Source organism: Notolabrus celidotus, chromosome 16 (assembly GCF_009762535.1).
Source record: "Notolabrus celidotus isolate fNotCel1 chromosome 16, fNotCel1.pri, whole genome shotgun sequence".
Lineage (NCBI taxonomy): Eukaryota > Metazoa > Chordata > Actinopteri > Labriformes > Labridae > Notolabrus > Notolabrus celidotus.
The window spans coordinates 20,440,980-20,462,517 of NC_048287.1; the positions used below are offsets into that span (position 1 = coordinate 20,440,980).

At 37.7% G+C, this 21,538-nt stretch overlaps 1 protein-coding gene across 1 annotated transcript; it reads right to left on the reverse strand.

Annotated features, from left to right (window-relative positions):
• Window positions 1-1,385: 1,385 nt before the first annotated feature.
• On the reverse strand, window positions 1,386-19,960 carry dgat1a (diacylglycerol O-acyltransferase 1a). Its single transcript, XM_034705420.1, has 17 exons — window positions 19,501-19,960; window positions 16,137-16,224; window positions 8,832-8,872; window positions 8,393-8,478; window positions 7,701-7,753; window positions 7,120-7,225; window positions 6,828-6,956; window positions 6,234-6,308; window positions 6,017-6,120; window positions 5,837-5,875; window positions 5,657-5,698; window positions 5,508-5,552; window positions 5,244-5,356; window positions 5,034-5,099; window positions 4,746-4,833; window positions 4,442-4,504; window positions 1,386-4,356 (listed from the first exon to the last, which is right to left on the reverse strand). Exons 1-17 carry the CDS (start codon window positions 19,767-19,769, stop codon window positions 4,210-4,212), a joined length of 1,554 nt encoding a protein of 517 aa, XP_034561311.1. The 5' UTR covers window positions 19,770-19,960; the 3' UTR covers window positions 1,386-4,209.
• Window positions 19,961-21,538: the final 1,578 nt, after the last annotated feature.

The window sequence follows — 21,538 nt, forward strand, 5'->3', positions numbered from 1 at the left end:
CTTTATGTTCAGCTTCATGTGTGGGCAGCTGTGTCAGAATGTCTAACAAACCACAGCATAAAACTGGCTTTCACAATGAATTGATTAATCTTCTTTGTTCTTATAAAAACAAGAAGTGGTGTTTTTTGTTTTATGTTAAATTGTTGGTGATTTAATTTTGCAAAGTGCCGGGCTCATGTTTGATTGAATGTTTCTCAGCTTGTTTAAATATTTAAAACCTTTGTCAGATCTAGCAGTGCTCTGCTTGTTTAAAGTGCTGGAGACAGAGAGGAAGGATGTTCCACTTGACACTTCAGTGGGATTTAGAAGGTAAAAGAAGTTCTGAAATATAGTTGTGTTTATAAAGTCTATTTTAAGAGACTGTTGCTATTATTGTACTTGAGGATTAACCAGCAGAGTGCTTCAAAGCCTGTTTAAGAGTTTAAGAAAATGACTTGAGTAACATGCACTTGATTATCTTGGCTTTGGCCTTTAACATGAATCCTGTGACATATAGGGTTGGAAAGGTTTTGTAAGTGGTGTGATAATACCAGCCAGCGAGGCTCTTATTCGAGAAGAAAGCACAGTGCTGTATGTATATTTAGATTTTTCTTCTCAAATTATTCTAAAATACAAGACCAAATCACTGGAGTACTTTTCTCTGTATTTTGAAGTACTTTTGTTCTGTTCACAATTAACTGCCAGCTGTCTCCTGCTATTTCAAACTACAGTGTTGTAGTGCATCTTCATCTAAAAATGTTTTTTGTGATTTGTGAAACTTGTACTGAATTTTTCACAGCAGATTAAGATCATCTGCAGGGAAGGGAAGGGCTAAGAACAATAAAGGTGATCTGAATAATCTCTAAAGCTATGACTGCATCTCTGCTTTCCTTCCAGATCTATAGACTTTACTCTGAGGATGAGCTCCCAGCAGAGTTTAAACTCTACCTGCCTGTCCAGAATCAAAAACCAAAGGTGAAAACACACACTTCCACAAAGGATTAACTCAACCTACATATTACCATGTTTGATTACATGTATGTGAACTAAGGTAAAACATGTTTGTTTGGTCTAACACTCATATAATTGTGTTTGTTTGTTGCAACAGTAAAAATCAACCTGCACTATTCCTTGAGACCTGAAGTGGAGTTAAACTGTAAGGTTTTCTGTGTAGAAATCTGAATTAAAATCTTTTTTGCATTATTATTTTGAAGTTTCAGTTATGAGTGTCTTGTGTTACTCTCTGCACAACAAAATTATTTTATGTACTCATCTGTCTTCATATAAACAGTTGATAGCATCACAAGTTAATATATGAAGCAACATTTTGAACACAATTATTAGTGTCCTCAAATACACATTTTTTACAAAGGCAAATTTCTAAATCTAGAAATCCAGAATACGACTCTGTTGAAGGTTTCTTTATTAAATAAAAATAATTGCAATTGAGGCCATTCATCAAATATAAATAATCTTTATCCAACACCACAAATAAATTCAAGCAAAGGGCTGTGAAAATCATTTGCATTCTCAAAACATGTAATCATTGTTTCAGTTTGGAGTTCTATATACTGTATAAACACAACAGCAGCACATTTATTCAATAAATGCTGCATCACATGATAGGCCACAGACAAATAGCAACTCTCTAAAGACAGTTCAACTCAAAGCTGCATTTTCAAATCATACTCTGGGAGCAGACTCAGTGCGGTGACATCATGGGAACAGGAAGTGCTGAAACTTATGTTGACATAAAACAAAAATTGATAAAGAAACAGCATATTCCTAGAAGAGTTTTCACAAATGTGACTTATCTTACAATCTCTTTGCATTGTTTGACTTCTGTACAAAAAAATGGAGTAACTCTCACATCCAAACCAAAGAGGGCAGGTGCTGAGTTGAGTAAGAATATCACAGTGAGCTCACTAAGGTAAAAAGGGCTTACACACTGCAGGGCTCCAGTATTCCAGACAACAAAATGCCACTACCTTGGTGAGTTATATTGTCTTAAATATTGGAGCCCTGCAGCGTGCTAGACGTTTCTGCCTTAGCATGCTTATTGTTTGACTTTTTCCATTGAATGATGTCAGCATTTTCTACTTACTGATTTAATTCATTTCACCTTTAATTGTTTGCACTTTATTAACAGCACTTTTTCAACTCAGACCAGCTGCCGCCCAGACAGCAGCCTACTGCATTGAGTTAAATAAGTTGTCATTGATTAATGTAATGTTACAGTTCTTCACACATTATTGCTACATCTCCTGCCTTCACTTACATTCTCTGATTTTAAACTGGGTCATTATTGTTAAGAAGAGATCAGAGCTGCTCTTATCCACAGGAATATTTGGATTTAAGTAGTCATGTCAAGTACTGCTTCCATAAGTGGTGTCATATGGCAGAGTTCGGTTTCATAAAGACAATAATCATACTCTCCCAAATAATAATTATATTTTAAATCTATTGGCTTAAAAGGAAAGGATAAAGAAAAATCTCAAGTCTTATTTTTTGTCTTTACTTTCTGAATTCATGTTTATCTACAAACTCTTTTTTTTTTTTTACAGTGTTAATATATTGTCCCTGTAGGCACTTATTCATTTCAGCATCATAGTGGTAGCTAAAGGGCTTTGATTTCGTATTTTCTGTTAGCTATCGTGTATTTGAAAAGCATATTAAAATCTTAAAAAGTTCAATTCAATAACTTCATCTGGTATTCACTTTTTATACGATCATAGTGTTATTGACAGCACAGCTGGGCTCCAGAAACTTTATATTCAGGTCAAATGAAGAAACAGCTTATAGCTCTATTTATCAACAAAGTTTAACTAAGGAAACTACAAAAAATGCAATCATTTAAAAATAATTCCCTCATGATTGATTTAACTTAAACTCATTCATAGAAATATATTGCTTTAGTTAACAGCATGCATCTCTTTAAAGTGCAAAAAAGAAAGAAAAAAACATTCACTGGTTCACAATAGTAAATTAACTACTGCATGGATTTAACATAAAAGAGAACCATAATATAAAAAAATAAAATAATTTCAAGTTGGCACAACATAACAGCATACAGTCCTACCCATACATAAAATTATATGAAGCACAAAGTAAAACATCTGATAAGTAAAATGCATCTCAGAGACAATAAAGCCAAGGCAAACAACACACCTGTAGCGTGCACTCTGACACAAAGAGCTTGCATTGATGTACAGCCGAGAGGGAGAGTCTGTACAAAGGTTCACAGCTGTAAAAAATAAGGTCACAACAAAATCTATTTCCCTGTTCACTTTGCCTCTACGGCTTCATTCCTCCAACTCTTAGTTTGGTTTATTTTCTTTGCTATTTTTCATTTTGTCAAATCAACTTCTGATACGTTTCTGTAATACTCAACCTCATTGCTAAAGGGGATACATGTAATATGTACAACATACATGTATGGAAAACTATGTCTGTGGTCAGATTGTAGACCTGGAGACATCCTAAAAAGCCTCAACATGTAGAAACACGCTCTTCATTTGACTTCTCAGTTGCTCCTGGGTACGAGTAAGAAAGTGACTTCTCGACCACTGATGTGGGAAAACAAACGTTCATATTGGTCCTGTTCTGGCTTGCACTCACTCGGCAGTGTTTCACAACTGTTACATTGGAAGGTTTGTGCATTACCCAAAACTCATGAAGTGCACGGTTTAAAGCAGCGTTTCCACTTTTCAATGCATTAAAGTGCTTCTGAAGTCAAGTACAAAAGTTTTATTTGGTGTATTTAACCTTAGTTTGGGCTTAGAAATCACCTACCAACTATACTGCCCACTTTGGGAGATCTTAGCACCACACATTTACTTTTGTTTGAGTGGAAGATAAATTCAAATTTAACATGGGGACGGAATAATTCGTTCAAAGCTGAAATGTTCAAACACTGGATAAAGATATTCAGAACTCTTGGAACAGTTAGGGCGCCTACAAAGCTGAAGTGAAATAATTCTTTAAACAAACACTTCTCATGTTGAATTATTTCCTGACAGTCTGCGGTATAATTCTCTTTAGTGCAAAGACAAGTCAAACATTAGTTCCCTGCCGTTTACTCACAGGTTCACACTAGCAGAACTTTCTACTATAATCACCTTTGCGTGCTCTGCATCTCTTCAGAGTCCTCCTGCAGGCTGGTGTGTGTCTGTGTGCGTGTATACAACATGACTTGTACGTGTAAATGTGTGCGACTGTTTTTGTCCAGTATTATGTGGCGCCCCCGTAGTGAATGACATAGTAGTCGTGGACGTACATCAACACAGCAACGGGCTGGCCGATGATGAGTGATATCCACACGGCGGCGTTGCCATAGTTTCCATTCAGGAACCGACCCACAAACCAAGCCAGAGGGACCTGAAGGAGTGAGATGTCAAACATGTGTTTGTTTACAAGTTGTTGGTAAGTGACCAAGTAAGGGGACAGTTCAGATGCGTCTTACCTGTGCCATCATTCCCATAAAGGCCCACAGTCTGAACATCTTCAGGGGAACACTCACCAGGTACTGAGGAGGAAACAGACATGAGTTCAGCATGTGAATGTAAAAGGGAAAAGCTGATGCAACAGTTTTATTCTTAGCTCAAGGAATCAGAGTTTGAATAAGATTTCTATCTGTTTTTCTGCAGTTAAATATTGAACTTGTAACTTTGTATTTCTGTTCTTTCAAGGTTGATTAAGAAGCAATGTGGAATTTTTTAGTGCTCTTTTTTTTTTTACACAAGAAATAGCTCAATTCTGATTTTTACCTCATGAAAGAAGGCTGACACAAGGAAGACCGCTGTTTGAGCCAGAAACTTGTTGATCCCCTTTTTCAGCATAGGCTTATAAAAGTGTCTGTAACACATAAAGACACAGGATTGCGCGCACACACATACAGCAAATACCCTGAAAACATGGAACTACACGAGCTTGATCATCTTATTATTGTACCTTGATTTTTATTTTATACAGACTACTATGAAAACGTGTAGCCAGAACATCAAACATGGCATCAATTTTGAAAAGAATGTATTTGATTGGAGTTTGGTGCTCACCTCAGACACCACTTGTGAACTGGGATGTTCCAGTTGGCCCAAAAATACGTGACAGTCTCAGAGTTCCTAAAACAAACAAAAAATGCAAAGTTTGAAATTGGACCTCAAAGCACTGGAACATTTAGGGTAACTTAATTAGCTTTATTGGGGACAACATTGATTGATTGATTGGTGTATGTGTGTGCTTATGTGCATACTGTGAGAGCTCACCACCAGTCTCTGTAGAACTCTCTGTCTCCAAACTGCAGCAGCTCTGCCACAAAGTTCATAGAGGAGTGAAAAAACCAATAGAAGAATATTAACCATATCAGATGGTTAGGGACCTGGGAGAGGAGAGGAGAGGAGATGAGGAGAGGTGATGAGATGGGAGGAGGGCAGAGGAGAGGAAAGGAAAGGAGTGTTGGTTGTTTTGTATTTTCTTTGAACAGATTTTTTTCTATTGTAAGGTTGTCTTCAGAATATCGTGATACTCACTGCTAACTTTAGGAGGCGCTCAACCATCCTAGAAAAGTCCATTTCCTGAAAGATGCAATCAATGATATTTTTTCTTTATCAATGTTTTGCTCTTGTGATGTTAAAAATAGACTCCTGTTGTGTGAGCTTATGAGTGTGAGTGTGCACACCTGGAATGGTTTCATTGAGTTCTGTATGGTGGGGACCATCCACTGTTGAAAACAAATAAAATTTGCTTCAGTTTGCAGTTTGAGTGATGAAAAAAGATTTAGATATTGCATATGCATATTACTTTTTGGTTCAATGCAGAATGATACATGCATACTTTGTCCTGGCGGTGTTTGGCTTACCTGCTGTATCAATCCCACCAACAGCTGGATGAAGAAAAGCTACACAGAAAAACAGCAACATCAACATTTGCAAACTTGCATGGCTTTTTTGTTCCTCTTTGTTCGCCTTTTTCATTGTCCAAAGTTTATATCATCAATAACAAATATTCATGCAGACAATTAATCAAAGTGACCTATCACCATTTCAAGAAGTCTTCTTATCAAAAATCTTTTGCGTATTCGAGGCGACCGAGGGAAGTTGAGCTGATAGCACAGAGTTGGGGCAAAGACAAAGTAGTACATGTCTAAAGACAAAGAAAGAAACGGTATATTAAACAACCAATTTAAAATATAAATACAGTATTTATTATTCCTTTAACCTTTAACCTTAAAACTATGGGGTTGGCAGCATGGCTACCTCTGTGTGTCAGGTTGCCTGGGTAGGAGACAAGAGAATGAACTGCTGATCCATTGGATTGTGCCACATTCGGACCTGAAGACACACAGACACAGAAGTGGAAATGTCCATGAACTTGTACTTTTACCCTAACATGTTCATTTCATTCAAGACTACAATCATGTTTTTCTGCAACAGCAAACTGATTTTCCCTCACAGCACTTGATGACAGTCTGGGGTTTCACGTTTTTCTCTGCGTGTTTGTCTAAGCTCCTTCAGAGAGGATATAAAGTAATCGAGTTGCATTAAGGATTAAAATAGCTTCAAACTACAGAGTGTGAGAACAGCTGTTCAAGACACACAACTTTGATCTCTGATTATGTGCGTCACAATGTACGTTTGTGGTTTAGCCAAGAGCTGCTTGTCCCCACTAGATGGCAGTAGTAGAACAGTAACACATAAGAGAACAAGCCTCAATCCTCTTCAGTATATCTGACATTTATGAGTATGGTTCCATGATGAATCATGTTCCTTATATCTCACATTGTATACTTCTTGAATTTGCCTACTCACAATCTAATTTGGACCTATCTCTGTGTGTGTTGATGCACTTACATGAGTATGACCGTGTTAGTCTCTTGGCTTTCGCATGCCTGATTTCTCTGCACCACTTGTTGGTGTCTTGGTAGGAGTACAGCTTGAGAAACAACACTGTGTAGACCCCTAGGGAAAGCACACCACCCACTGACACAAACAGAAGCACACTGTTTAATAGCAATAAATGAAAATCCATGGAGCACTATTGAGCGTGTGCATGTATGACCTAAATTTTAAACTCTCATCTATAAACCACAATGAATAATTATTCAAATATGTTGTGTATCAATAAAATGAGTGAGCTTGTGACCTGGGGTTATAGAATCTACAGTGAGTACAGAAGCTGAAGGGAAGATCAACAGGGATGACAGGTTGAAAATGTGAAGTATCAGTCCTGTTGTTTCAGAAATGGTACCCTAGAAGAGATGCGGAAAAACACAGGGAGCGTAAAAATTGTAAAATATTTGATCAATCAATGTACTTTCATTATTAATCCATTACGTTTGGCTTCAGTGTAGATAACACAAAATCTGAAAAATTTCTATTAAAGTGCAATTCTTATCAAAGTTAAGAGCAAGAATAAAGAGAGGAGGGGTTTTGGTGCTGATTTCACAGTATAGGCTCCAGGATTTGTTTCAGGTAAACATCCTTGAAGAGAGATCAAAATATGGTCTGCTTTAAAACAAGCATACACTCCCTTGGGATGTCCGGGATCCAACAAAGGTGAATTCGTATGTCTTGAATTAATCTGCAAAGCTTGCAAACGAAAATCTAGCTGAAGAGTCAGACCACTTGTGTGTCCATAGCAGCTGAAATACGAGTCCTAATGTGTAAAAAAAAAAAAAAGTGTGTTGCTTCTAAAGAAATACGTGCAAATCATCAAGTACTCACCACAGCCAGACGTCGCTCTGTGTATAAGGCTGCTAAGATGAACACATTGGACACTGAAACACAGAACAGACAGAGTAGATTCACACTAGTTGTGAGCCATAGTAGGTTAACTTAACACACACAAAGATGGAGAAACAGGTGAAGGATGAAGATTTTGGGAGACAGGATTTAAATACTTTAATAGTAACATTTTCCTTAACTTGGTACATATTATTTAGACTGATTATTTTGTTCCTCTGCATGTCAGAGCTCATCCCTTTTGAGGACAAGTGTTTATTGACTTGTGTGACTTGTTTATTGATAAGGCCTGTTGTTGCCTGAAAAGAGACAAAGTCATCATGACCTTCTTTGGTAAAAAACAAAGAAGAAATAATCAAGAACAGCTGTGCTGACATATTCAACACAGGAGCAATGTGTCTTGGTGGTATTCTTGAGCATCTGGCTCATTTAGTCTATGGTGCATTGTGCTCTACCAGATCAGCCATCTGGGTCATGGAGAGGCTGTAAAACATGCTTTGCTACAGTCAACAATAGCGCCTCGTGTAACTGAGACAGAATCTAGTGATTTAAGAACAGGAAATACAGGTTCAACACTTGTTTGCCAAGTTCAAGTTGAATTTGAACTGAAAGGTCACAGAAGGACACATCTGTTTATATTAACAAACTGAGACTTTAAATCAAAGGCTTCATACCAATGATGAGGCAAGCTGCAGGCCAGCTATAAGGGTCCTTTAGGAAGAGAGACACCACTTGGATAGGATCCACTAAGATACCGTACCTAGAGAAAAGGAATAAACATTATTGATGCAACCAGGCATTCATTTTAAAGTGGTTACATTTAGATATAAAGCCCAAAACTTAAACGACAAAGGTTTGTGTCCCCTTCCAGTTCAGCTTGAATTATCCATTATTGAGAACAGACATACTACAGTGACACTTAGTGGTACTTTGGTTTCAATTAAAGGAAGAAAAAAACTGAAAACTTGAATTACAAAGGACCATTAAGCTGAAAAAGCCTTTAAGTAATGTAATCAAATGAATCAATTTTCTTACTGATTATAAGTGGATTGTAATCTTCATGTTTTATCCATAACTATTCAGTAAGTTTGTCAGTGTAGGTTGCATACTTACTTTATTATGTTCTCAAGGAAGAGACGTGCATTACTGAGCACCTGAAAGGTTAAACAAACAGCAAACATGAGATCATAAATTCACATCGTTAATAAGAGCCTCTCATTTTTTTTTTACATAAGGCCACTCATAAAATCTAGTCTTTGTTTAGTTAAACAAAGTAAAACATATCTGCTATAAACCTTTGTCTCTGTTTATTACTGGCCTGCAGATTTAGCTGTGTTTGTGTGCTCATGTAGTGTAATGAGTTATGAATTAAAACAAGAGCAGGAACAGGCCTGTTTGTTAGCAATTATCACATCTGTTTTATATCAATTTTGCAAACATATTCCTGAAGCTATTAAACTTTATAACTGAGTTCAAGTGGCTCTGTGGTAGAGTTGGTTGTCTCTCAAATGGAAGGTTGGAGTTTTGATCCCAGTACCCACATGCTGAAATGGCCTTGGGCAAGACACTAGATTGGTTAATACTGACGGGCTCTTTATATAGCAGCCTCTGCCATTAGTGAATGAATGTGGTCTGAATAGGTGAGTGTGACATGAAATGTAAAAAGCACTTTGAGTGATCAGAAGACTAAAGAATGCCCGATATAAACACAGTCCATGTCCAATCTACTGTCACACCCTCCTGTTTGACACTCTGTTAAAAGCAGGTTTATGATTATATGAGATATCTAAGTTCAATGTCAGAGTCCACTTCGTTCTGAGCCATCAGATATCTGAGCCTCTCTGAGATAAAACCCACTAACATGGATTGCCAACAATGCAATCCATGTTTTTGTTTTTATGGTGTTTTCAGAGCCTGACTTAGAGTAGAAGTTAAGATAATGAAGACAGTGGGGGTATGACACATGATAAGGTCGGGCTGCAGTGATAATGCGGCATGTTGCACCTCGGCCCACAGGCCCTGCCAAACCCATACAGCAATGTGGTTTTGATTCAACTATGTATTTTGTCCGAAACCAGTAACCTTTGCCTCAGTAACCTCCAGCATGGACAAGAGAGCACCATCACCGAAAACATAACATGAGCAAATCCTGATTTTGCAACATCAAAACCTAACTTTGCACCATTGAGGGTATGATAAATCTAGATGAATCACAACACTCTGAGAGTTTGAAGGGATTCTGGTGCCTGTTAAAGAAAACTCAGCTGCAGGTTTATAAATTACGCTAACTTGATTTGATAAAGACCAATTCATATCCTGCTGTAAACTATGAATTGCAGTTTGCGCTGATGCCAAACATTTATACTTCTATTGTGTGAGATAGATCAAATCTGGAAGTAACTACGCTCAGGATGCTTTAGTAAATTTCAGTCAAATCTTCTACGTTTATATACATCATTCTTTTCGATTTGTTGAGTCACACCTCTCAAGATTCCAAAAGCTCAAAGACTTTGAAATGACTGTTTTCTTATCTATAGTAATTCCCATTATCATTTACAGCTTCCTCTGTAATAAAACATTGCTGATAGGACTTTTATTCTTTTCAGTTTTGAACAGCAAATACTCAAGTTGAATTCAGGTAGGCAACACAATTTTAACCTGTTGTTGTTTGCTTAAATACAAACATGATGCTCTATGAAATATTTGCACATGATGTGCGTCATGTCTGGAACTATTGAAGTTTTGGGACTGACGTGTGTCATTTAAATGTGTCTAAATGCCCTTTGCTGTGGGAAGGAGACATATCAGATTTGCCGGATGGTTAGTTTAAAAATAGAAAGGGCTGCTGGGGTTGGCGGAACATAAGGAGCGTGACACACAAAGACAACCTGCAAAAACTGATGCCAACAATGATTGAATGATCAAATGTTTTGCACTGCCCCAAATGAACATCGACAGCCTCCAGCCAGCTGAACACTGACATGCATATACAGAATATTTACAGCAGCTGGCACTGTAAGCTTTTGCTTTTTGGGGCACTGCTCTTGTGGTCTTTTAATCCATTAATGGGGCTGTTTGGCTACACATCAGAGGGAACAGCTGTATGAACCAGCTGAAGCATCAACAGTTCAGTCACATGCTGAGATGATCTAAGTTTGTCAAGTATCAATAACATTGTGTTTTTTAAACCCCATATCTTCAATGTCTGCCTATACCTCTCTATCATACCAGCCCACTCAACAAGGTAGAGCATGTTAAAACACTAATCGTTAGTCATCTTTCATTTCACTACATGGCAGCTACTTTGTGACCTTGCACTATGTTCTGTCTTCCCGGGTCATTATCTATGATTCATACCCACGAACTGACCCACAACTATAAACTTCTCATATTTAAATCGCTCTGTGTATGCTTTTCATACTGTGTATGCTCATAAGAAACATGGTGCAATTTTATTCGTGACAGAACAGACCTTACTATTAATTCATAGGATAGAAGTGTTGAAGTGTACATAGTGTATATCTCTTATATTTACTATTCACCTCATCATTCTTACTATTATGATTATTTTATTTTAGATTCACCTTTTCATTATAACTATTATTATTATTATTATTATTATTATATATTTTTTATTTTAAATTCACCTTATTATTATGACGATTATTATTATTATTATTATTTTATATTCACCTTATCATCATTGTTATTATTGTCATTATTGTTATTATTATTATTATTATTATTATTATTGTATATTTTTTAATTCACCTTATCATTATTACTATTATTAATATTTTAATTATATATTCACCTTATCATTATAACTATTATTATTATTTATTTTTTAAATTTAGATTCACCTCATTATTATTACTATTATCATAATTTTATTTATATTCACCTTATTATTATTATTATTATTTAATTTTTTAACTATGTAAGCACATTGTTGTATTCTCATGTCCTGTGGTGTAAGCTGCTGGAACAAACACATTTCCCCCAATAAGGGATCAATAAAAGTCTATCCATCCATCTATCTATCTATCTATCTATCTATCTATCTATCTATCTATCTATCTATCTATCTATCTATCTATCTATCTATCTATCTATCTATCTATCTATCTATCTATCTATCTATCTATCTATCTATCTATCTATCTATCTATCTATCTATCTATCTATCTATCTATCTATCTATCTATCTATCCATCCATCCATCCATCCATCCATCCATCCATCCATCCATCCATCCATCCATCCATCCATCCATCCATCCATCCATCCATCCATCCATCCATCCATCCATCCATCCATCCATCCATCAGGGGGTTCAGATTATGTATCACCAGTGTAAATCTGCTTAATATATTGAGTGTCTCTTGTTGCGGACAACTTTAAAGATGAATGCCTGCGGATCAAGGTAAAGCTCAAACACAGTGTTTGTTGGGGTGCTGTTAAGACATGCTGAAGGATGTGTTTGTCACAAGGGGGTCATCACACAAGAGTTTCTGCTCATGTAACAGACAAAAGGTTTTTAGGCAACCAGGTTCAAGAGTCCTCTTCAGTGAGGCATGCGGCTCAAACAACAAGGGAAAGTCAAGTTCAACAAGAACAGACCGATATCTTTTAAAACAATGCTAATTCTACAAAAGATAAATACAGTGTTTCCAAAATCAACAAGTTATTTCTTTATTGATTCTGAAGAACACCCACATGTCATCGTTAATGTGCTGAAATTACAGTAGTTCTGCTCGACCACTTGGCTTCAAGGCAAAAAATGAAGATAAGTGAAACAGCTCATCTCTCATCTACTTCATGTTCTACTGGAGATGAAATTTTAGGAAATCTGCTGATGGTTCTGGATATCGAGGACAAATTACACAACTAAGCTATTGAATGTACACTGACACACACACACAGACGTGAGACTGGGGTTCCACTTCACAGCCTTACAGTCTAATCCTAACAGTTCCTCAAAACAGTCTGAAGCGAGCAGCGTCAACCATCCCTGCTGACCATAAAGAAGAAGACTTGGTCGTCACGCAGTTATACTCTTCAAAGATGGGGTTAATCCTGTCACAGTACTGCAAAATCAGACTGGAATAGTGCAAACCCATGAAAACAGACTAAATCACACACACAGGCACTTGGACACTCGCAGGTGTTTAACACAAATACAGGGACAAATTATAAGAATCATATTGCATCAGATCATGCATTCAATGCAATGGCTATGAACATAATCATGCAAAGAAAGCACATTAATGCACAGAGACACAAACATGCACATGTGTATAGCTCTATTGCTAACTGAGTATTATGGGTAACTGGGTGTTTGTATCCTCCAGGCCAATCAAAACACTATCAAGAGACTGAATGTTCAGAGACACAGCAGGGTGCTTTTGGAGACACACACTCATGTCTGAACTCAGCCATTGGACAGGTTGAAGAGTTTGTGTGTCCTGAAATGACCTCAGCCCAGAAGGACATCTTGAACTGTGATACCTCTGTGATCACAGCTTTAACTTCCACAGAGACTCTGAAAATCTGATTCTTTTAAAATATACTCTATATTTAACTGAGTTGCAAGATTGTAAAAAGTCACCATCATACTCTCTAAAGTCAAATCAACAGACCAAAGCTTACTCATCAAGGCAATCTCAGTGCATCTTCAAGACTGGCCTACTTTCCACTGCAGCCTCAACATTGTGTAAAAACAGGAGATAACAGGATCCCCTGCTTGTTTGATTTCTCTCCTACGTTTTGAAAGTGGCATCTGACACAGCTTTCAAGTGATCCTTCATAGATCGTACCAGGCAGCTTAAGATTAGCAAGCACAAACTGTCATACATACACAGGCTTTTTGCAGGATTACTAATTAAAATGACCCAGCAGGAAGATTAATCTCTCTGCTGTATGTTGCTTTTGGAAATTTAGAAGGAGAAACAACGTCAGTGCTGGAGTGTGCTGACTCAGCTTGTAGAAGAAGATATTCTAACAAGACATTAATCAGGTGCTGGGGTCCTACTCACCCTGTCAGGATTCTAATTTGAATAATCACCATTTCACCGCTTACATAAAAACATGGGATTTAGAGTAAAAGAAAATAATAGTAATGGATATGGGACAGACACAAGAAACGCAACACTCTGTTTGCTTTGCACCCTGTCATCACACCACATAATCTCACTCCTGTGACTAAGGAACAGTAGAAATTCCTCCGTTGCTTTCATATTCATCGTGTTCCTTGGCGTTACTTAAGTCCTTAAGATATTCACAGTCAGCACAACGGAGCCGCCTGTTAACACAAAAATGTCAACTTCTGATGACAGTGAAAGTTCACTGAGATTAAACTGTAACTAATAAACCTTCCGTAATCTGAGCTGTTGAGGAGAAAATACAGTATATTATTAATACAGGGCCATATGTGAGTAACAGTGTGGTTCTGTAGCTTGTGTGAGAAGAGATAACATAAAAAACAACTTATCAGGCTTCACACAGGAAAGCTTTATGTGTCACATAATGTCACTGTAACAGGTCGCACTTCAATTCCCAGGAGGATGTGTACTGTGCATGTGTTATCTGCCACTTCTGTTTTTTTATGCATTTGTTGTTGTTGTTTTTTTTTTAGAAAGATGCCACTCATGCAATAATGAAATTGCTTTGCAGGAGTTTACAGCTTCATGTAGTGATCTTGTGTTTGTGTGAGTATGGGGGACAAAGAAAATTATATATCTGATTAAAAGAAGGAATAAAGCTCTGTTAACGATTAAAACAAAAGCTGAGAGACAAAAGAGAAGATTCAAATCTTTTTTTTTTCTTCACAAACATTCAAAGGTAAAAGGGTGTCACTTAAAGTTGTGTTGGGAGTGCATCGCTACTTGAAAACAGCATGGATGCTTAACATTATGGAAACATGGTAGATTTACAAAATGTCAGGTGTCAGGGGCGAGCAAATTAAGAAAATTCGGGACTGACATTTGGTCAACTTGAGACCTTACATTTTAAGGGGTTTATAAAACATTTGAGCAACAGAAACATCTTATATTCAAAGTCACATTTTTAGGAATCTCTGCCATAAATGCATCCTTAGGAATTAAGTTAGAATGTGACATCTTGAATTATATATTATATTATCTTTTGTGTTTCTGGCTCTTTTTTCTTGTTTGAAGAACAACATATGTAAAAAGAAAAGTTGCTGTGTATACATTTTTCTTGAGTTTCATATATTGTGCAATCTATACAGATCAATATAACGGTATTGAACATTTACTAACTACAGTGTTTCTCACAGAATGATACTGGGGCCAGGTGCTAAAAATATTGTAATAGGATTTGTTGGATCTATTTACATTTTTATTTATTGTTATTTAATTTAAGGTAATTAACTTTGATGCCATAGGGGTATTAGTATATTTCGTTACTCACTTATATAGGTTGATAGTTTTGCACCGGGTGACGTCTATATATATAGGCAGGTAAGATAGGAGGGGCGGACACCGGGGATGGTGAATGGATTTTTACTGGGAGATTTGAAAGAGACGCTCCCCTTTGTTTGAGCGAAGCTTTTGTTATACAATAAACCACCAAAAGACTGAACACTTGGCTGGACATTGACACTTTCAACAGCAATGGGGCTGAATCAGAAATAGTTAGGAGGTGCAGAGCTGCAGAAGACCTTTTCATTTAATGACTTTAACAATTGAGTTGTATTTTTTCATCACAGAAATGCACTTTTCACAGAATAAACGATACTAGTTTGCCATTTTTTTTGTGTTCAACTTTATGTTTCTTCAGCTTAGACATCAGAACATTGTTTTCCCTGCTAACCAGCCGGACTTCCCAGCTCAACTTCCAGCAGGGAGTTGAGTTCAATGTGAGGCCTCGCATTTTGCAGCCAACCAAAGCATGTGGGATCTTCATACTGTGCTACTGGATCACATTAAATGATTATCTCAGGTTGGTTTACAGAAATAAACATATCATAGGCACACTAGACTTAAATACAGACAGCTTATTGCTGGGCATTCAGCCCAAATACAGCCCACTGGCCACTAGTTGAATAGGCCTACTGCAGGGCTTCTCCCACTCTCTATCTGATCCCCTGCAGAGCATGTCTTAGGTGCAGCCAGTTATCAGACACAAGGAGCAAAAAGGAACGATAGATGGTCTGGTTCACTGATTGCAGTTGCCGATCTTAAAGGAATGAAAACTGGAGAGCTAATGTACTTGGGCGGCCTCGCCAGGTATCATCTACATGTGGGAAACAAAATCATATAAACAGAATGACAACTCCAGTGTGAATCAGTTTAACTGTGAAGAAGGATATGGACCACAGACCACCGCCATCCAGCAGTTTTAAAAGTAACAGTTTAGTTCATCTTCAGCACTTAGATGACACGTGTTACTCACCAGCATGACCACACACCAGTTGAGGATTCCTCTGTAGTTGCTGTAGCCACTGGCTGAACTCAGGAGAGACTCTTGGAGGACGTGACAGCTGGAGGGAAACACACAGTCAACAGTTTTATTGATCATCAAGCTCTTTAAATTCCAGCCTGCTCGTTTGTCTCTGTGAGCTTAGTGGTGAGATAATTGTGTACACTCTGTTCACTGTCAAACCTTTGTAAAGAAGAGATTTGACTATGACAGGTGAGCATGCCGGTCAACTGAGCATTTTGGTGACTGTACAATGTTTGTATTTGATTTGAAGGAGGCTGCGTGATTCAAGCTGACAAGACACATGAGTCATAGTTACACCACAATTTGATGATTTGGAGCAAGATGTACTGAACCAAACTGTCACATTTTACTACATTTGGCAATGCGGTTATGAGTGCAGCTTTGTACTTCTTATAGCTGGATGGGATGAAGTAAACTTGTATTGATCCCACAGCAGGGAAATTAAACCTACAAATAGTAGCACTTTCTTTCCTGGACTTTCCAAGTCATTTTTCACAACTTCCAAACCCCAGATGGCTCGTGGCTCGGTATTTAGTTCTAAGTAGTAGTATGGTACAACATTTTTCCTAGCAAAACTTTATTAATCTTATTTCTTTGGACATTAAGGACATCCAGTATAGCGATATTGATTATTTTCTTGGTATAATTCCCTTCAAACAAACTGATCACAATAAGCAATCTAATGTTTGCCCCTACAACTGCACCAGGGAATAACAGTTGGGAACATTTGGGTTAAAAGTTATTGGGCCAACTGTCCAAAGAGCATTGTAAGAACTGAGGCTATTTGCCTGGCAGGGAATTTTTCCACAACCACATGCACAAAAGGGAAAACAGGGCCGAGATAAAAGAGTAAGGAGACAGGACACAGGAAGGAAAGAGCATTCATTAAGATGGAAGGAGAGGTAGAAGTAGAAATAGAGACAAGATGGAAAATCAAAGTGGGGGTAAATGCAGAGTTTAAGAGAGGATGATGCATAAGGAACACACATGAAATGAAAAGAGTTTGCAAAGAAAGGGAGGGAAAGTGCACCCAAAAAAAGGGAGGGAGTAGAGGGATTTCTCAATGACTGCTATGACACACACATGGCAGAACGTGCAGACAGAGAGGTAGTAGGCAAGCACAGAATTGCAAAAGCGCATGCTATCGTTGTTTCACGTCCGCTGTAATACAGGAAAGTGACAATACACCTCATCCATGGCAAGACTCCAACAAAAGTATTAAATTCTTTAGATCCTTAAGAAAGATATGTAAAAAAAACACAGACTCTTGGCACCCTACAACAACAAGTTTAAACAGCTTCACCTGATTATGCTTACAAATGTAAACCATAAATGAGAGGTGCTATTAGGCGTAAAGGCCACAGCATTGTATCTTCTAACAAACTTAGCTTTGCTCTTGATATCTCCAGGAACAAAGTAAAAGCTACAGGTAAAGACAGTCTCCTTAATATAAAACTTCAAGTTTTATTATAACTTTCAATAGTGGTTCTGAAATGCCTTCAGACCAGCAAACCTTATTTCCAATCTCTTATGTTTAGGCTTCTTCGTGGGCTTGGTATACTGGTTATTTAAAGCTCTAACTGTGCCACAGAATTCAAAGCAATATCGGCAGTAAATGCAGATAATTGTTTGGCTCTGATAAATCCCCATAGCACAAACATTACGGTAGTTAAGTTTTCTGTAGTTCAACAGTAAGGTGTTTGACATCAAAGGTATATTATAGTCAGATGTGGACAAAGTACACAGCTTCATTACTTAAGTCAAAGTATAGATACTCCAGGTCAAATATTACTCCAATACAAGTGAAAGTTGCTCTGTCAGATTATTACTTGAGTTAAAGTCCTGAAGTACTTGCTTTAAAAAATACTTAAGTATTCAAAGTACTTTTAAAATATCTCAAAATGTTGTATTTTCACAAAGCATCATGGCAGTCAAGAATACATAGGAGTAAATTCGGTTACATTATGTTTATCTAGAAACTATTACTTGAAATCTCTAAAAACTATACCATGGAATAAAAACAGTAAGTTACTCCAAGCACAGACAACTTAGTTTGAAATGTTCATCTGGAATGAAACAAATGTTACGTAGCTCAACACACTTTCTCAGGTTGGACAGTGAATGTTTGTAAGTTTGGGCAGAGTGGGAAACAGAGAGAACATTTCAAAAGATACGTATCATTCTTAATTTCAAAAACCTCTAACACAGGCTGAAGATATGGATATGTGTGCTCAGTTGTAGAATTCTAGCCATCATTACCACCTCTAAATGAACTGCCTGATCTGAGTGAAATTTGCTCTGTGTTTGATATACAGGTACGACTAAACCACTGAGACAAACAGAGCTACACAAACACATTTTACTGTCTTGGGGATCAGAGGTCAGAAAAGAGAAGGAAATTCATGAGCTGACTTCAAAGCAAAAGCAGTGAGTAAAAAGAGCATTGATAGAAATGTAGTAGAGTAAAAAGTACAATAATTGTCTTCTGAATGTAGTGGAGTAAAATTAATAAGTTCCCCCCAAAAAACAATACTCAAGTAAAGTACAGATACTCAAAAAAATTACTTAAAGGTCCTGTGAGGAGTTTTTAACTGGCTGAGAAACAGACTAAAAATGATACTGATGCCTCTTTATGGCCTTCAATAGCAAACAGGACCATCAGCGGCAACACTGGCACCTTCTCTGTTGTCATTTTTAATGCCTGAAACTGCGCTGAGGGGGTAGGTGTCAGACCAGATGATGGACATCTCGTTCAGAAACAGCCTTTATTTGACTGTTTTCATGGAAAATAATCACATTGCCTGATAAAGTTGACTGTTAAAAGACAACAGGATGAGGTTTTTGTTGAAAACACTACTTTTGCATGTATAGGACAAGAGATAAGAGGTATCGCTTTGTCCACAAGGGGGCGCCAGAATCGATACAAGCTAAAAGTTCCTCACAGCAGCTTTAAGTGCAGTACTGAAGTACATTTACTTTGTTACTGTCCACCACTGGGTATATTATAGTCATGTTATATAAGGCGTGTTATATTTTACACATGTTTGCAACGACATGAGTGTGTCGTTATTATGTACTTTTACCTGAAGAGTTCCAACTACAATACATGACAGTGGTCCATTTTGAGCCTCATTTGCTCTAATATTCAATATAGCTCTGTGTGAGGCAATTAGGTAAACAAAACCCAAGGGTGCCATGTCCTACAAGAGAATAAACCAGAATTGGAGACAGTAGAAATGTTATTGTGAAATGAGTCTGTCAGTGTACCAATGGAATGACGTGACGCCAAGGTTTCACGTCTTCTAATGGTTACCTGAGTCTCTGGTTGATGTCTTCCACCACAGTCCTCTGTTTTCGCGGACTGCCAGAGAGATCCCCTTTCTCTCTGCCCAACTTCCCGTTGTTGCTTGCATCATGTCTAGACACCTCGTCTGCTGTAGCGGGATACTGTGGGGGCTTCTCCCCGGCATCTTCACGCTTGCTCCCGTTGGCTTGTTTGACGCCGACCGCTCCTCCGCCGCCAGAGATCGTGGTTCTCCTCCGGCGGGTTACGGGGCCTCTTATCTCGGCTCTGTCGCTCATATTAGCGGCTTGAATCCTGCCGAATTTACCAGTACGACATTGCTGCTGGTGTAACTCACTCGTTCACATCCCTGTACGCTTCACATCAGGAGCGAAACAGACAGTAGCGGACTGCCCACGTCTCCAGTCATGTCAGTGTTGGTACTGATAAGGAGGAGGCGTCTCATCATTACTACAGCTCAAGGTGCAATAGTCAGTGAGGTTGCCAGGTTTGTGTTTTACAATGAAATCCCCCTATCGAGCCAAAGTCCCAACGAACTTCCAGATGACGTGCTCACTTCTCACTGACTGTTTTCCTGGCCGTATATTTTAAATCAAATGGACATGAATTAAGGGCTTTTACCATCACAAAACAATGTTTCTAGTAACAGTGATTTGCCTAAATTTTCTTCCTTCGACTGACTGCTGGAGATACATCCGAAATATATTAAGTAAGCAGTGGTGGACAGTAACAAAGTAAATGTACTTGAGTACTGTACTCAAGTATATTTTCTGAGTATCTGTACTTTACTTGAGTATTATTTTTTGGGGGTAACTTATCACTTTTAATCCACTACATTTACAAGTCAATTATTGTACTTTTCACTCCACTACATTTCTATCAAGTCTCTAGTTATTCATTACTTTTGAAGTCAGCTCATGAATGTCATTACATTACAGGTAAACAGTGTGAAGTATCTGATATAACATATGTATCTGACATAAAACAAGTCAAGGAGAAGTCTATGTTGTTTCAGACTCTCAGGGACATTTAGATAGAGAGTCCTTTCCTGTTTTGTGACTTGCAGGGACAAGTTTTTGCAACCCTTAAAGGCCCTGTGAGGAGTTTTTAACTGGCTGAGAAACAGACTGAAAATGATACTGATGCCTCTTTATGGCCTTCAATAGCAAACAGGACCATCAGCGGCAACACTGGCACCTTCTCTGTTGTCATTTTTAATGCCTGAAACTGCGCTGAGGGGGTAGGTGTCAGACCAGATGATGGACATCTCGTTCAGAAACAGCCTTTATTTGACTGTTTTCATGGAAAATAATCACATTGCCTGATAAAGTTGACTGTTAAAAGACAACAGGATGAGGTTTTTGTTGAAAACATTACTTTTGCATGTATAGGACAAGAGATAAGAGGTATCGCTTTGTCCACAAGGGGGCGCCAGAATCGATACAAGCTAAAAGTTCCTCACAGCAGCTTTAAGTCAGCAGAGCTGAATGACAGTATAATAAAATACTAGATGTTAAGATAAGTTTGTGCTCTGTAGTAGGCAAAGGTGTGAAGTAACAAAGTACAACTTCGTTACCTTACTTAAGTAGAAATTTTAGGTATCTATAATTAACTGGAGTAATTATTTTTCAGCTGACTTTTTACTTCTACTCCTTACATTTTCACACAATTATCTGTACTTTCTCCTCCTTACATTTTAAAAATAGCCTCGTTACTCCTATTTCATTCCTGCTTGTTTTCATTCTGGCTTGTCATCTTTGAAAAAAACACATTTATGTACATTTACATTCCAATAAAGGGTATTGATAACATGCCTGTGAAGTTTGACTTTTTGCACCATTACAATACTTATAGGCAACTAGTCATCATATCTTCTGCTCCATGACACACGTTAATGCTCAGTAGTACACATATATTGTTCTTTAATGTATTTGCATTGTACTAAAATGCTTTCATTTTCAATGGGCATAATTTGTGTCATTGCTGGGACAAAGAATTTGAAAATAAAAATCAGAAGAGTCAACAAAAACAAACAAGTACAGACAAG

Bases quoted from the DNA above. Each gene is read 5' to 3' on its own strand.
- dgat1a (XM_034705420.1), bottom strand. From the start codon at position 19,769: ATGAGCGACAGAGCCGAGATAAGAGGCCCCGTAACCCGCCGGAGGAGA. The intron at 7,226-7,700 runs GTGAGTACTTGA...CATCTCTTCTAG, and splicing joins CAGAGCGACGTCTGGCTGTG to GGTACCATTTCTGAAACAAC. The intron at 5,553-5,656 runs GTGTGCACACTC...TGCATCTTTCAG, and splicing joins ACTCAATGAAACCATTCCAG to GAAATGGACTTTTCTAGGAT.